We start from the raw sequence: 17,294 nt of genomic DNA, 5'->3' as shown, positions 1-17,294 counted from the left end.
TGTATACATAAGGTTTTTAACCTTACGTGTGCAGTTTTTCAAGTTCCTACGATGAAAACCTAAGGTTTTATTTGCCTTACAGGTAATATTGTTTATGTGTTCCCCAATCAAGATCATGGCTTAAAGTTACGCCTAAATATTTATTGTCTTTTACTGCTTCTAAAACATGATTGTGCAATAATAATCAAAAGCGGAAGGTTTACTTTTTTTTTTAGAAATATGTATAACATAACCATGATAACACTTTTCAGGATTAAAATTCATTTGCCAGTCCACTTCCCATTGTACTAAACTAGATAAATCTTTTTGAAGTAATTGTGCATCAGAACTATTATTCAACATTTCTATACAATAAACAGTCATCTGCAAAAAGTCTTGCATTGCAAGTTACATGTTCTGGTTAGTTATTAATAAAAAGTAAAAATAATGTTGGGCTTAAACCTGTTCCCTGAGGGACACCAGAGTCAACAGCCAATTTAGCCGAAGATTTAACACCATTTAAGAGTACTTTCTGTTGCCTGTCAGCTAAAAAATCATTTATCCAATTTAAATTTTGATTCCTTATACCATAAAAGTCTAATTTCTGGGCTAATCTTTGATGGGAGACTTTTAATATCAAATGCTTTAGAAAAATCTAAAAGTATAACATTTATTTGAATACCATATGCCAATTATTTTTCTAGATCTTGTATACTGATAATAAGTAGGGTCTCACAAGACCTGTTACTTCTAAACCAGTGTTGACTGTCATTTAATATGATTTATTTGTAAGATGGTTTCTTATGTTGCTTGTTAAAATGTGTTCCAGAATTTTGCAACATATTGCAGTTAATGAAACTGGTCTATAATTAATAGCGTTATGCTTGTCACCTTTTTTAAATATTGGTACATCATTAGCCTGCTTCAAATCAGTGGGGATTTACCATCATTTAGACATTGGAGGGCAAGACTTTTCCTACTCAACAAACCAATGTCAACTATGAAGGAATTCACGAGAGATTGTCTTGATAACGGCTTCGGTAAGTCCTTTGCTAGATATTCTCGTTAACTGATGTATCGAAAACTTTTTTGGGACAATAACGTGGATATTTTTCTTCGAAGTTTTGATATTTTATAAAACTAATATGTATTCACAAACCAATTTTTTGAGTAAATAGGAATAATGCTGTCCGTCTTTTCATATGTCTATAAAGCATTAATCTACCGTAACAGTATTGGTCCTTTAATTTACCATCCCATCTGGTCCACTAATTTTCCCTTTGTTAATATCAAGCAATTTTAGATTTATTCAATCAAAGTTGGGACCATTTATTCATATGTCTTAGAATTGAATGAGATTATTTTTTACATTTTTTTTATTTCAACTGTTTATTACAGGATTTTTGAAATTTTAGTTTCATCAACATGTTTTATAGTTTTATCAACTTCAATATCTACAAATAAAAATTGAAAAGAAATAAAAAGCAAGAATCATCAGCAGAAAAGATTAACAAATATTTCCACATGATTAAAATTGTCAGTTAACTCTTTAAAGAATTATCTGCCCTTTAATAGTGAATTTTAACAAAACATGGCTATTGTTGAAGATGCAAGTGAGTCTCTAGTTCGAACTTGTAAAATACTTTGTAACAAACACTTTATATAAATTTCTTTAACATCCATTGAGAAATTGCAGATGTGAAAGACCTTTAATAACCATTTGTATATATAACTGACATTGCAATGGGCAACATCTTCTTTTAAACAAGTCCAACAACACTAGGTAGTTCAGTTGTCAACTAAATTACTGTAACTCACTTTTATATCAAATTATTTAAATGGTCAATGCCGCATTTCCTGTCAAATTCATGTTCACATATTTGATTTATAACATACTAAAACGTATATTCAAATAACCTAAATTAGGCCGAAATTAAAAATTGTTTGATTTTAACTATAATAAAAATAAATTTTGGTGTTTTTATTTGATATGCTAAATCTAACCATGTTTTAATATTATGGACATGAGGCCATAATAGGAAAAATTAAATGGTCCATTTCCAATTCTTAAATCTTTTTATTTTGCCAGAAACCAAAAAAAAAAACGAGTAGTACAAATTTCAATGAATCATTGGAACAAATCTTAAAATCCTTCAAAATGGTAGTTTGGTGATTAATATGAGTAGGTTTTCAATCTTAACTTCAGTATTGTATTTGATAAAAAAAAAAAAAAAAAAAAGTGCAAAGTGTTGAAAATTTGTCTAAAATGTAAAATTTATTTTGTCAGGTCTTGAATATCTTCAAATGCTTCTGTGAGATAATAAAGAACTGACAGTTAGAAGACAGTCAATCTTGACAGACGTTACCCAGGCTTATGAAGATCCGCAACTGGTAGGTCAACGTCTTGTCATAAGGTTTGAGGGTGAACTTGGACAGGACGCAGGTGGTCTGACAAAAGATTTATTTTCTGCCTTTTGGGATGCAGAGTTCAAGACTTATTTTGTTGGAGAAAGATGCTATGTACGTTTCTTGCCCATACACAGATTTTCCGAATCTAGTATCTTCCCAATACTTGGCAGAATTTTGACCCATGGAACAGCACTAACAGGTGTATTTCCGATAAGACTTTGTAGATCATCAGTATTTTCAATAATACACGGTACACCATGTGAAGATGAAGAGATGTTGCTCAGCGACTTATTAATATATCTTACAGATTTCGAGCGACAGGTATCAAAAACAGCTCTAAAAGATTTTAACAAGCTAACCCCAAGGATGATAAACCACTTAACAGACATGTTCATCAAATTTGGTGTTTCTATTCTACCGAAGGCAGATACCTTCCGACAACTGATGGTGAACCTGGCACGGTCAGAAATCGCTATAAAACCATTATTTCTATGTACACAGATTTGGCAAGGAATACTATCTCTTCATATGGACTCATTTTGGAGCATTCTTACAACATCAGACCTAAAAACCTTGTACCAGAACTTAAACCCAACACCGCAGACAGTAGTGGATAAGCTACAAAGGGATAAAGAAGACCTCAGACCTCAAGAGGCTAACACACTATATTACTTAAAAGACTTCGTGTACTCACTGAATAGTGATGATCTTGTCCTTTTCCTGGTATTCATTACTGGATCAGATGTTTTGCCAAGAGACGACATTATTGTAACCTTCAATGGGGGTCTCATTGGTGGGGAGGGGTCCGATCCCGGATCCCGCTTACTGTTTTGTCAGATTCCCGTATCCCGCTTACACTATGTACGTAAGCAATTCTCTTTTTTTTTGGTCTTTTCCCGGGTCCCGCTAGACCTCATTTCCCGTTTTCACAATAATTTGACTTTCACTTGTCACGCTTACAAAAAATCGGCAATCCCGCGTCACGCTTAGACCCCAATGAGACCAACTTCAATACTCGTTCTGGAATGTTGCGTGTTCCAGTAGCACACACATTTGGGAATACCATAGAGCTCTCCACCACTTACGAGACCACCCAAGACTTTAAGAGAGAGTTTCTTTTAGTTCTGCATTCTCAAGAGGCTTTTCAGATGAAAATGGCATAGCCTCATATACAAAATCAATAGACTAGATACAATTAAAATGTCATCAAAGTGAGAGGGTTAGCGCCATAAAACCAGGTTTAATCCACCATTTTCTACATTTGAAAATGCCTGTACCAAGTCAGGAATATGACAGTTCTTGTCCATTCATTTTTGATGCGTTTTGTTATTTGATTTTGCCATGTGATTATGGACTTTCCGAATTGGTTTTCCACTAAGTTCAGTATTTTTGTGATCTTACTTTTTATCTATTGAAACTTCAACATTTAAAAGTGCATGAATCTTTGTTTTAAATAGTTCCGATATTGCTTGTTTGCAAACTGTTAAACGAACTGAGAAAATATTTATTCATAAATTTATGTTTGATTTATGATCTTGTGTTTTAAAGCAGCTTTCGTAGCAAATATGTTTGCAAATATCTGTGATGTATTTATTTTATTTATTCAAACATTATCATGTGGAATTAATAAATGTTATTCTTTATAAAAGTTTTTTTATTATTAGTTCCTATTTTTTTAAATCTAGGTTTCTGAACCAGTCTACACCACAAAGCTTAACAGTAAACAATGAACAAGAGTGTTCAAATGCTTAAATGTCTCGTCTGCTTTAGTCATAAATATTAAAGCGTTACTATAAGTACATAGAAACCATGTCAGAAACACACGTACACTTTAAAATCAATCCATACACCAAATATAGTTGATTTATTATTTATATCTTTACAAGAACCAGACCAAATCATGAAAACTTTGTATTTAGCAATGAAACGTAAAATAGAGGTTAAATGAAACTTGCTAGACTGACATATAAAACAAGAAGATTTGGTATGGTTGCCAATGAGACAACTCCCCATAAGAGACCAAAATGACACAGCAATTAACAAATGACATGTACATCAGAAAATATTGTTATACACCAAATATAGTTGACCTATGGCAAACTCTGATTAACAAATTTAATAATACTTTTAGATATTTGGATGATATTTTGGCTCTCAATAATGACGACTTCAGTATGTATATTAATGAAATTTATCCTGTTGAACTTACTTTAAATAAAACTAATACTAACAATGACCACTGCCCTTTTCTCGATCTTGATATCTATATCACTAATGGAAAGCTGAATACTAAAATTTATGATAAAAGGGATGATTTTTCATTTCCTATCGTTAATTATCCGTTTTTAGATGGTGACGTTCCCTTGTCACCATCTTACGGTGTTTATATATCTCAACTTGTACGATTCGCTCGTGTATGTAACAATGTTTTCGATTTTAACGAGAGAAATTTATATATTACTGAAAAATTATTACACCAGGGTTTTCGATATCACAAACTAGTCAAAACATTTACTAAATTTTATCATCGGTATAAAGACATCATTCGTAAATATAGCTCAACATGCAGACTTCTAATACGTTCAGGTATTTCACATCCAATTTTTTATGGTAATAAAGAAGGGATATAATTACGATACTGTTGTCAAGTCATTAAAGATTGCATATTTTGGCGTTAATATTGAGTCACTGATAAGGTCTTTGCATCGGAACTAAACACATTTATTCTAAAAAACAGTTGTTGGCATGACACGGGTTATGTTCTTCTCATATATGTTATGATGGTATGATACTAAACCCCTAACGGGAAGGATTGTGCCTGATGTTCATATGATGAAATCATAATCTTTCAGTCAGTTTAATTGAAGTCTGGAGCTGGCATGTCAGTTAACTGCTAGTAGTCTGTTGTTATTTATGTATTATTGTCATTTTGTTTATTTTCTTTGGTTACATCTTCTGACATCAGACTCGGATTTCTCTTGAACTGAATTTTAATGTGCGTATTGTTATGCGTTTACTTTACTACATTGGTTAGAGGTATAGGGGGAGGGTTGAGATCTCACAAACATGTTTAACCCTGCCGCATTTTGCGCCTGTCCCAAGTCAGGAGCCTCTGGCCTTTGTTAGTCTTGTATTATTTTAATTTTAGTTTCTTGTGTACAATTTGGAAATTGGTATGGCGTTCATTGTCACTGGACTGGTATATATTTGTTTGGGGGCCAGCTGAGGGACGCCTCCGGGTGCGGGAATTTCTCGCTGCATTGAAGACCTGTTGGTGACCCTCTGCTGTTGTTTTTTATTTGGTCGGGTTGTTGTCTCTTTGACACATTCCCCATTTCCATTCTCAATTTTATTAATTAGACAAGAGCGCTTACGCAAAAATTATGTCGATAGCCATAGATATAAAGCTTACCTACAAATATCACATTAACTTAATATGGTCCAAGGAAATGAGGTCAAGGTCATATAAACCAAACGAGAGATTCATGTTTACCTTATATTGTTGAGCAATGAACTGTGAAAATGAGGTCAACGTCAAATAAAACCCGCGAGACTGACATGTACATCATAAAACATTTCCTATACACCAAATATAGTTTACCTATTGCATATAGAATTAGAAGAAAAGAACAAAAATTTAACTATAACCACTGAACCATGATCATTTGGTCAACGTCTGATGGAACCTGTCAATTGGACATGTACACCTTACAATCATTCCATACACCTATTGCATACAGTACAAAAGAAAAAGGACAAAAAAAACCCCAACTTAACTTTAACCACTGAACCATGAAAATGAGGTCAAGGTCAGATAAAACCTGCCTATTGGACATGTTCACCTTACAACCCTTCCATACACCAAATATACTCGACCTATTGCCGCTCATGTATCTGAGATATGGACCTGACCACCAAAACTTAACCTTGTTCAATGATCGAGGTCAAGTGAAAACTACCTAATGGGCATGGGGACCTTGAAAGCTACACACATAGCAAATATAGTTATCCTAAAAACACAAAAAATCAATCGAAACATTTATTGAACTACCTAAAATATCTTTAAACTTTAAAACATATCATCGGTTATGAAAGATATAAGATATCTTATAAACTATATCAGATATCTTATAAACTATATCAGATATCTTATAAACTATATAAGATATCTTAAACTGTTTAGATATTGTGCAATAACTAAGAACAAATAGAAAGACAGCTGGCCAAACTACTAACATTGTTTTCGTTTAAAAATTTGTTAAAACATGTGATATGATAATTGACCGCATGTTGCAATATATGTACGCACTGTTCACTTTTATTATATCTTTGCACGGTTACGTTTCAGTCTAGCTGGGAGAGATTTGTAATTAGATTTGAACCAGCTTGCATCAAGTGTCATTATTTTAGTACTTTGTGCCTCTTACCGATATTTTGAGTTCAAATTGCAACTGATATTCAGTTTGTTCTTATGTTGTAAAGAGTCCCGCTATCCCAGGTTAAGGTAGGGTTGAGGACTAAAAAGAATGTTTAATAATATTTAATATTAATAAATGATTTTTTTAAATTAATAAATAAGGAATAAATTCCACAACGGCTTGCCATAAGTATCAATAGATTTTTGGAAAAAGAATGTCAAAAATGGAGACAATTCTTCTGCAAAATTATGCAAAAAATATGCTGGCAGATTATCAGGGCCAGTGGCTTTGTGTGGATTTTAAAAGTTTTTAAGTAACTTTAATAAACCGTTATTACTAATAAATATGTCTGGCCGATATGATGATAATGGGGTGGGGACTTTACATGTACCTTTAAGTTATACACAAGTAATAAATAATACAGTAATATTATAGTAGTTTCTTTCCCCTTACGTTTATTCACCTGTCAACAATCGTGCAAAGAAAACGAATGCTGACCTGGTATTTACTTAAACCATGTCTCTGCTTAAACGCTTGCACGCAAACTCTACTGACTATTCAGATGGCACTGACACTTGTTCCCCTCTAAACAAAAGGATGAGTTTAACAGAAAATGACATCCATGCCCAGGAAGGGGGAGGACTATGCTGCAACGGTAGTCCAAACATTGCCATTTCAGCTGACATTCCCACAGATGCCAGGACTTGGACAGAAAGCATTCTTTCTCCTCTTAGAATTAATCAAAAGTTTGACATTTCTTTTAGCTCATATGACATTTTTGGTAGGAAAGAAGAAGAAAACACAAGACCAGATCCAAGACACCGTGCAAACCTTGGCTGTTTCCAAATTGTAGTTAAATCATTGATGGATTTCGAGGCTTCATCTGTTGACAGTCTTACATCTCAACAAATAGAGGAGTCATATAAGAAACTGAAAAGTATAAAACAATGTCAAGATATTCAAGAATGGCTGGATATTGATTACATGCATACTTGTACTTCTAAAACTGATTTAACAGAAATGTGTATTCGGTAAGATAATAAATTTTAGCTGTCTATTATATAAAAAAATAATACAGTTCTGAGACATACATGAATCACCCCCTGCGCGTGTCTTACAAATAGTTGTACTTACCAATTTAGAAATTGAAATCGATTGTTCTGAGAAAAAAATGATTCATATGATATCTTTATAAATTTGTTTTGCTACAAATTATGTCTTTATTTTCTCAATTGCATTGTTTATTACTTACTCGACGCTACCATTCTACAGTATGGTTTTTCTCTTTAGAATATATACCAACTTATGAGGTGAAAAATGAATCAAGATTAAGTCTAGTACTACATGTACATGATGTACTACATTTGTACATGTACTACATCAATGAATATATGTATTGCACCAAGGTTTCTTCTTGTATAATGTTCAGTTAAAGAGCTGAAAATTTAAAGAGAACAAAAAATAAATAAACTGTCAAATTTTACATTGATAGGATATTGGAGAGAGTGCATCAATTCATGTCTCAGCTGTTATACATGGTCAAGAAAAGAGAAAACAGAAAAAGTCTATCAGGAGGAATGTTCTTACAACTTTTTGCTAGATATGCTAAAATATTTGGCCTTGAAGTAATGTGAGTAGATTCTTATATACATGTATACAGATATATATGCATTTACATCAAGATGTACTGCATTTATCTTACTTTTTAATAACATATGATCAAACTGATGAAAGACCCCCTCTCTAAAGTTAAAGAAAAATATTTAAAAAATTGAGAATGAAAACGAGGAATGTGCCAAAGAGGCAACAACCCAACCAAAGAGCAGATAACAGTCTAAGGCCAACGATGGGTCTTTTTTATACAGCAAGAAAATCCCACATCCTGAGATGGATCTCAGCTGGCCCCTAAATAAAAATGTGTAATACATCAGTGATAACAGACGTCATACTAACAAACGTTGACTAAACTCAAAAACATATAAAAGAACTAAAATTAAACAAACATACAAGACTAACAAGTGTCAGAGGTCCCCGACTTAGGACAGGTGCAAAATTAATGTGACTAGGTAAAACATTTTTTGGGGCATCACAACCTCCTAACCTTTAGCCAATGTAGAATAAAGAAATATGTAAACAATTATATATACAACATTTGTACAATGTATAGTAATAAGCACAGTAAAACTCAGTTTAAGGATGTTTGCTCCTCCATTTTTTGACTTTTTGCCAGATTTTCGGAATCCTCTGGTTTTATCCATGTATTGTCATCAAAACATTTTGCCCACTAACCCCTGCTTTTCTTTTTATAATTTTATTACATAAAGTTTAAAAAGCCATATTTTAAAATTTTATGAAATTCTTGTTATTTTTTCATAGTGTTAGAAACAAATAAGGTGCCAATGTTAAATATATGGAAAATCTAGAGAGAATAATTTCCCGCTAAATTTTCAATGGCTTATATCTGTAAAACGAGCACACGGACCCTCCATTTTTTTCTACTTTTTTAGTTTCATTATTTATATACTATCAATTCATAATAGTCTGTTAAAAAGCTTGTTATTTTTTAACAGAGTAGCGAACATCCTTAAAAGAACTCTGAGTCCAATGTAAGAATATAATGGTAACAAAAGAAACTAAGTAAAATGACATTGATACATTGTACATAAATCAACAAAGGACTACTAGCAGTTACTGAAATTCCAGCTCAAGACCTCAATTAAACTTGTTGAAGGAAGATGTCTCAGATATTTCAATGATTAAAAATCCATATAAAAATGTTAAAAAAATATCTGTTGAAAGCAATATTTTGCATTTGTGTTCCAGACTCCCTGGTTACTTTAAAAAAAATATCTTGTAAATTGCTACATTTATAATGATATAATCCTAAAGAGAAAATCAGGGAACACTTTTAACATTCAGGGAAATTTGTGCCCATTTATTTTTTTCCGAAAAATGTATGATACTATCACTCTAAAATAAATGTTATATCTTCTCACTTTAGATATCATGGTACATGGTACATGTATATACTTTAAGCCTAAATGTTGATCTAATATAAACCTTAAAATCACTAGAAAACTATAATAGAAAGATAGACACTGTGAACCACAAGAATTATCAGAATACAAAAAATACTTATACAAAAATATAGTTTGAAGCTTAAAGATATATATCTTTATTATAATATTTTATTAGTTATAATATTCTAATTGAATTGTATTCATTTTAGGAAACGATCAATTAGTCCCAAAGAGGGGTTTATGGTATTTACCTTTAAAAAAATTCTGATCAGGCAGATAACAAACAAAAAAATATTCTGAATGCAATTGAAAAAAAAATTAATTGATTGCTTTGAAAAACTAAATCATTTGTGCCAAAAATTAATCTGACTAAGAAAAAACACCCCCGTGAAGTTAAATAATTGCTCCCTCTTGCAAAAATGTTAGCTGAGCAAAACAAACTTTAGTTTAAAACATTTATTTTTTTTAAGGTGTGTTCCAAATGTTCAAGATTATGAATTAAAAATTGGCAGCGCCACAGTAACTGCTGAACCAGATGCCATAGTGATAGACCCAGTACATGAAAATGCAGTCATTGCTGTTATACAAGTATGCATAGATAACAAATCTTGAATTTGGACTAAGCACATGTTTTTGTCATTTGTTATAAAATGTCATTTGTGATATCACTGAGACATTATATAAATGTTTTTATTGAGAAATTAGATAAAATTCAAAATTTAGCCTATTAAACAGTTTAAACAAATATCAACAAAAGCCTATCTAAAATATACTATCTTGCATGTATTAAAAGAGAAGCACTTGCTTGCTTCCAACCCTATAATATAAAAAAGAAGATGCGGTATGATTGCCTATGAGACAACTGTCCAAAAGATACCAAAATGACACAGACATTAACAACTATAGGTCACCGTATGGCCTTCAACAATGAGCAAAGCCCATACTGCATAGTCAGCTATAAAAGGCCCCGATATGACGATGTAAAACAATTCAATGTTGGTTTTTACAATGTTTATTATCTTGCCATTTGTATCCTAATATTGAATTATATTTTGTTTTAATGTCTAAGAATACCATTCCTGAAATAGATCTATTTTTTTAATATTTCCTCATGAGAATTATCAGATATATCTGATAGAAAAAAAATTCAGAAATGCTTACCGGTATTTATAATTTTAAATGAGAGAAAACAATTTAACAATTTCTTATTTCTAATTTCAGATGAGCAACGAAGACGATCAAACTGTCAGAAATTATCCAAGGAATTTTCAAGCTAACCATATTAGATCAGATTTAAAACATGTAAAAGGACAACATCTTGCTCAAATGTTAGCTGTTCTACCTGAATCAGCATTTAATTGTAAATTTAGTAAACCAAAGCGTCTGTATGGATTTATAATTCAAGAAACTGAGGTAAAAATCACAAAAAAAACAACAACATTTCTATTTGCAATTCTAAGAAGTTGGTAGGAATTGCATACTTTTACCCTGTTTAAGGTTGTACCATACAGTAAGAGGGAAGTAATAACAGGATTAAGGAATAGGACTTTACTTGGCCTATTTTCATACTGTTCATGGTGTAAGCTAAAATGACATGATGTTGTTAAAAACTCCCTTTAACCAATCTTTTGTTTGATTTTGTTTTGTTTTGTATAGTTATGATCAGACCAAAATGATGTAATAACTCTTTTACTTAATATTACAACTTTGATTTGACTATTTACATAATGTTGAAAATTACTTTAAAGAATGTTGGACTTACTTTAAGAAAAAGTGGTCAATTAGAAAAATTGGAAGCCCAGTAAAAAAAGCAAAATAAGCTGGTATAATAAACATTTTTTTTGTTGACAAATCAACAAAAATAAGAATATTCCAGGGCTCATTTACATAAAGTCTATAGATGTTTAAAATGACTATAAATAATGTTGGACTAACTTATAAAAAATGGTCCATTAGAATAATTTAGAATCCAGGAATGAAAGTAAAATAAACTTCTATGATTTACAAAATAAAAGTTGATAAATCAACAAAACATAAGAGTAATCCAGGGCTCAGTTTGCACTCAAAGACGCAAAGAGGTTTCCATGTCATCTTCAAACAATAACAAATTCAGGTTTACCAAAGTTTTGTAAATCATTTTTTTTGTTGTGTACTATTACTTGCATAACCACAACCTTAAAAATGTTAAAATAAACATACACAGTGTCAGTAAATCTACATTTTTAATGTTGATCCTATGCATTGCTTATTTATAGTTATACAGCTGATGGAATCCCAACATGTTTTGTGCTATATTCATTTTTATACGACCGCAAAATTTAAAAAAATTTTCGTCGTATATTGTTATCACGTTGGCGTCATCGTCTGCGTCGTCGTCGTCTTTTTCGCACTCTAACTTTAGTAAAAGTGAATAGAAATCTATGAAATTTTAACATAAGGTTTATGACCACAAAAGCAAGGTTGGGATTGATTTTGATAGTTTTGGTCCCAACAGTTTAGGAATTAGGGGCCAAAAAGGGCCCAAATAAGCATTTTCTTGGTTTTCGCACTATAACTTTAGTTTAAGTAAATAGAAATCTATGAAATTTTGACACAAGGTTTATGACCACAAAAGAAAGGTTGGGATTGATTTTGGGAGTTTTGGTTCCAACAGTTTAAGAATTAGGGGCCAAAAAAGGGCCAAAATAAGCATTATTCTTGGTTTTCGCACAATAACTTTAGTATAAGTAAATAGAAATCAATGAAATTTAAACACAAGGTCTATGACCACAAAAGGAAGATTGGGATTGATTTTGGGAGTTGAGGTCCAAACAGTTTAGGAATAAGGGGCCAAAAAGGGGCCCAAATAAGCATTTTTCTTGGTTTTCGCACCATAACTTTAGTATAAGTAAATAGAAATCTATGAAATTTAAACACAAGGTTTATAACCATAAAAGGAAGGTTGGGATTGATTTTGGGAGTTTTGGTCCCAACAGTTTAGGAATAAGGGGCCCAAAGGGTTCAACATTAAACTTTGTTTTGATTTAATCAAAAATTGAATAATTGGGGTTCTTTGATATGCTGAATCTAAATGTGTATGTAGATTCTTAATTTTTGGTCCCGTTTTCAAAGTGGTCTACATTAAGGTCCAAAGGGTCCAAAATGAAACTTAGTTTGATTTTAACAAAAATTGAATCCTTGGGGTTCTTTGATATGCTGAATCTAAAAATGTACTTAGATTTTTAATTATTGGCCCAGTTTTCAAGTTGGTCCAAATCGGGGTCCAGAATTAAACTTTGTTTGATTTCATCAAAAATTGAATAATTGGGGTTCTTTGATATGCCAAATCTAACTGTGTATGTAGATTCTTAATTTTTGGTCCCGTTTTCAAATTGGTCTACATTAAAGTCCAAAGGGTCCAAAATTAAACTAAGTTTGATTTTAACAAAAATTTAATTCTTGGGCTTCTTTGATATGCTGAATCTAAACATGTACTTTGATTTTTTATTATGGGCCCAGTTTTCAAGTTGGTCCAAATCAGGATCCAAAATTATTATATTAAGTATTGTGCAATAGCAAGAAATTTTCAATTGCACAGTATTCAGCAATAGCAAGAAATCTTCAATTGCACAGTATTGTGCAATAGCAAGAAATTTTCCATTGCACAGTATTGCGCAATAGCAAGAAATCTTCAATTGCACAGTATTGTGCAATAGCAAGTATTTTCAATTGCACAGTATTGCGCAATAGCAAGAAATATCTAATTTCACAATATTGTGCAATAGCAAGAAATTTTTTAATTGGAGTTATCTTTCTTTGTCCAGAATAGTAGTTGAATCAACTTAAATCATTGTTTTATACAATATACAATGTATATTCACTTTTACTACCAACTGATAAATTAAAACAATCTTTACCATTCAGTGATAACAAGCACTTTTTTTACATTTTAATATTTTATGATGTATTTAAATGAGTAGTTATTGTTGCAAACTCCATTAGAAATTTGAATTGAGATCAGTTTTGGAATAAGGGAAAGGGGGATGTGAAAAATATATTCAACAGCATAGTGAATTGCTCAAAGGCAAAACAAAAATTTTAAGTTCATTAGAACACATTCATTCTGTGTCAGAAACCTATGCTGTGTCAACTATTTAATCACAATCCAAATTTAGAGTTGAATCCAGCTTGAATGTTGTGTCCATACTTGCCCCAACCGTTCAGGGTTTGACCTCTGCGGTCGTATAAAGCTGCGCCCTGCGGATCACCTGGTTAATCTTGTGTGAAGCCTATCATGAGTTTGTTTTAAACTTCTATTTAACCCCCTTTTGCTTACAGAATAAGCATAGATATATATGACCTTATTGATTGGAAGTTATTTTTCCAATTAGGTGCTGTATAGAGGGTTACTTTGGCGGGTGAAAAATTTCACGGTTTTCATTGAATAAGGTATAAGAAATATTTTGACGGTCATTATTTTGGCGCATTCAAAACTTTTATGAATACCTTTGCATGTCCACTTAGAAATTGGCTGAATATTGGTGATTTTGTTCTATCCGCTTAAATAAGCAAGAAATTTACACCCAGCGAAAATAACCCGCTATATGGTATAAAACATATACATTTAAAACATGAATACTGAAATTCAAAGATGTAAATATTTTCCAGTGAAGGTAATACACATAGTATGCTAACAGCCTAACTTGAATATTTACATTTAATTTTTTGTAAAACAATTGTCCAAGATTCCATCTGTTTGGTGAAGTTACATACATTTTCCTCTACTTGTCTTCTCTTCTTTTTTCTTCTTCTCTTTTGTGTCTGTTAGATGTCTCATTTCCATTTACCCCAAATATTCCGATGTTCAAATAGATAATTCTTTCTTATATAATTTGAATATTTAGATAACAGTGACATCATTATCCTTGCTAAATAAGGGATTCCTGGATGATTTGAAGGAAGGATGTCTACCCCAAGAGAATTGTGCAGAAATGAAGTACAGCACAAGTTGTAACATATTAACACAGCAAGGAAGACTTGGTCTACTATCTACATTGGTGGAGATGTCAGCATCTCAGTACATGTTGTAGTATGCTATCACTCACTACAAGAAATGCTACGTTTAAGGAAATGTTAACAGTACAGGTTGTGCTATTTAATCCAAGGAAGGATGATTTGCCTTTGTTTCGTTTTGGATTAAGTTTTTATAGCTTGATCTTAAATATAAATGATCGAACCAGATAAATTGATTTCCTATACTCTGAATTCATCTCTATTGTGTGATTCAAAAACAGTGTGATTCACAAAATATACACAGCAATATGAGCCAAGACTCAAAACTACAGTAAAACCATAATGTATATCAAACATTTGTTTGGTAATTGAACATTAGTACTACGGCAGTACGCTGGAAAATGTTGTAAGTTATATGTGAATTTTACTTGAAATGTAATTATTTGGAATATTAAAAACATATAAAAACAGAATACTTGTATACAGTACCAGTTTTTAGCTCACCTGGCCGAAAGGCCAAGTGAGCTTTTCTCATCACTTGGCGTCCGTCGTCTTCCGTCGTTGTCGTCCGTCGTCGTCCTGCGTTAACTTTTACAAAAATCTTCTCCTCTGAAACTACTGGGCCAAATTTAACCAAACTTGGCCACAATCATCATTTGGGTATTTAGTTGTAAAAATGTGTGGCGTGACCCTGCCAACTAACCAAGATGGCCGCCATGGCTAAAAATAGTACATAGGGGCGAAATGTAGATTTTGGCTTATATCTCTGAAACCAAAGCATTTAGAGCAAATCTGATATGGAGTAAAATTGTTGATCAGGTCAAGATCTATCTGCCCTGAAATTTTCAGACAAAACAGACAACCTGTTGTTGGGTTGCTGCCCCAGAATTAGTAATTTTAAGGAAATTTTGCATTTTTTGGTAATTATCTTGAATATTATAATAGATAGAGATAAACTGTAAACAGCAATAATGTTCAGCAAAGTAAGATCTACAAATAAGTCACATGACCAAACTTGTCAGTTTACCCCTTAAGGAGTTATTGCCCTCTATAGTCATTTTTTAACATTTTTCATGAATTTTTGTAAATGTTTTGAACATACATGTATTTTCCACTGTTATTACTTGGCCAAGTTCATTATAGATAGAGATAATTGAAGCAAGAAGAATGTCCAGTAAAGTTAGATCTACAAACACATCATGATCACCAAAACACAATTTTGTTATGAATTTATCTGTGTCCATTGTTTAATATGCACTTAGTCCAAGGTGAGGGACACAGGCTCTTGAGAGCCTCTAGTTATAATAGTTAAGAAAGTTCTAATCATATAGCTGTTCTTAAAATTTGCATGATTTGTCTCCCTTTTAATGTGTTTGTTTCATAATTCCTTTCCTATTTGTAGTAGCTCATAGACATAGTATGTCATACAATCAGCTGATTTTATATGGAATAATTTATATCTGTTATTTCTGGAATACAATCCATATTGATGTAAAGGGGTGCAAACATATTTCAAGTTCTTATTCCACATGACTGAAGAGGTCTAGAATTAATGTATGAGATAAAAAAAAAAATATAGCCCAATAGGTTTTGGAAGCAAGAACAAGCAAAAAGGGGCTTATAAATCTTTTTTTTTACTTGCGTTGCTATTAATCTATACTTTTTGGTTGTTGACCAGCATTGCGTAAGGCTTGATGCTATTGTAACAGAACTTCTGTCATTTCCACTGCACAGCCACAAGTGCAATAAGTGATGGCAGTTATCTTCATCCTTTGAATAAACCTTTTAAAACCGCCTTTTTTTTTTATCTTGATCAAGGGCTTCATTAGAAACTTTCAATCAAATTATTTCCATTTAAGTTTATTCATCAATTGTCAATCCGTTGTTAGGTAATATAGCTAAACATCTTCCAATTACAATTGTAATAGCTTGATGCAATGTTAGTTCAAACTGTCAAACTTGACTGATCAATAATGTCTTTATTTGATGTAAAGAAAAATAAAAAAAAAATACCAAACTACCAAAATTCAAAACAGAAAGTCCATAATCAAATGGCAAAATCAAAAGCTCAAACACACCAAAAGAATGGATACCAACTGTCATCTTTCTTACTTTTTTATCGTCTAATGTTATAATTGGTAGATTCAACTGGTTTTATAGCTGTCTAAACCTCTCACTTGTATGACAGTCAGATAAAATTCCATTATAATGGCAATGGTATGTGAATAAAACAAACAGACATAATAGGTGAAAATGTCACAAATAGGGGTACGGTAGTCAACATTGTGTTATAATCTTGATCACTATAAATTATAAAAAACAAACAAATATGTCGACAAAGAAATACAAAAAGGTATATAGATTAGCACATAAGATGGTCTAGAAATCCGGAAATCAGCACCTGCATACGGAGTATATATCTCACAATTGATACGATATTCCCGGACATGTATTTCCAGTCATGATTTTCTTATAT

General features: G+C 32.0%; 2 protein-coding genes across 2 annotated transcripts; both read left to right on the top strand.

The window, feature by feature from the left end:
• Nucleotides 1-2,295: 2,295 nt before the first annotated feature.
• LOC139510807 (uncharacterized) lies at nucleotides 2,296-4,118 on the top strand (the record flags this gene model as incomplete). Its single annotated transcript, XM_071297338.1, has 2 exons — nucleotides 2,296-3,231; nucleotides 4,074-4,118. Coding segments are annotated over 2 exons (981 nt in total), but the record flags the coding sequence as incomplete, so codon positions are not given.
• Nucleotides 4,119-7,248: 3,130 nt separating this feature from the next.
• LOC139511954 (uncharacterized) lies at nucleotides 7,249-15,291 on the top strand. The gene is made up of 5 exons (XM_071299166.1): nucleotides 7,249-7,837; nucleotides 8,299-8,436; nucleotides 10,297-10,414; nucleotides 11,048-11,239; nucleotides 14,710-15,291. Exons 1-5 carry the CDS (start codon nucleotides 7,323-7,325, stop codon nucleotides 14,893-14,895), a joined length of 1,149 nt encoding a protein of 382 aa, XP_071155267.1. The 5' UTR covers nucleotides 7,249-7,322; the 3' UTR covers nucleotides 14,896-15,291.
• The last annotated feature ends 2,003 nt before the right edge of the window (nucleotides 15,292-17,294 follow it).

The sequence above is a fragment of the Mytilus edulis genome, chromosome 2 (assembly GCF_963676685.1).
Source record: "Mytilus edulis chromosome 2, xbMytEdul2.2, whole genome shotgun sequence".
Taxonomy (NCBI): Eukaryota; Metazoa; Mollusca; class Bivalvia; order Mytilida; family Mytilidae; genus Mytilus; species Mytilus edulis.
This window is presented reverse-complemented; position numbering and strand designations above follow the sequence as displayed.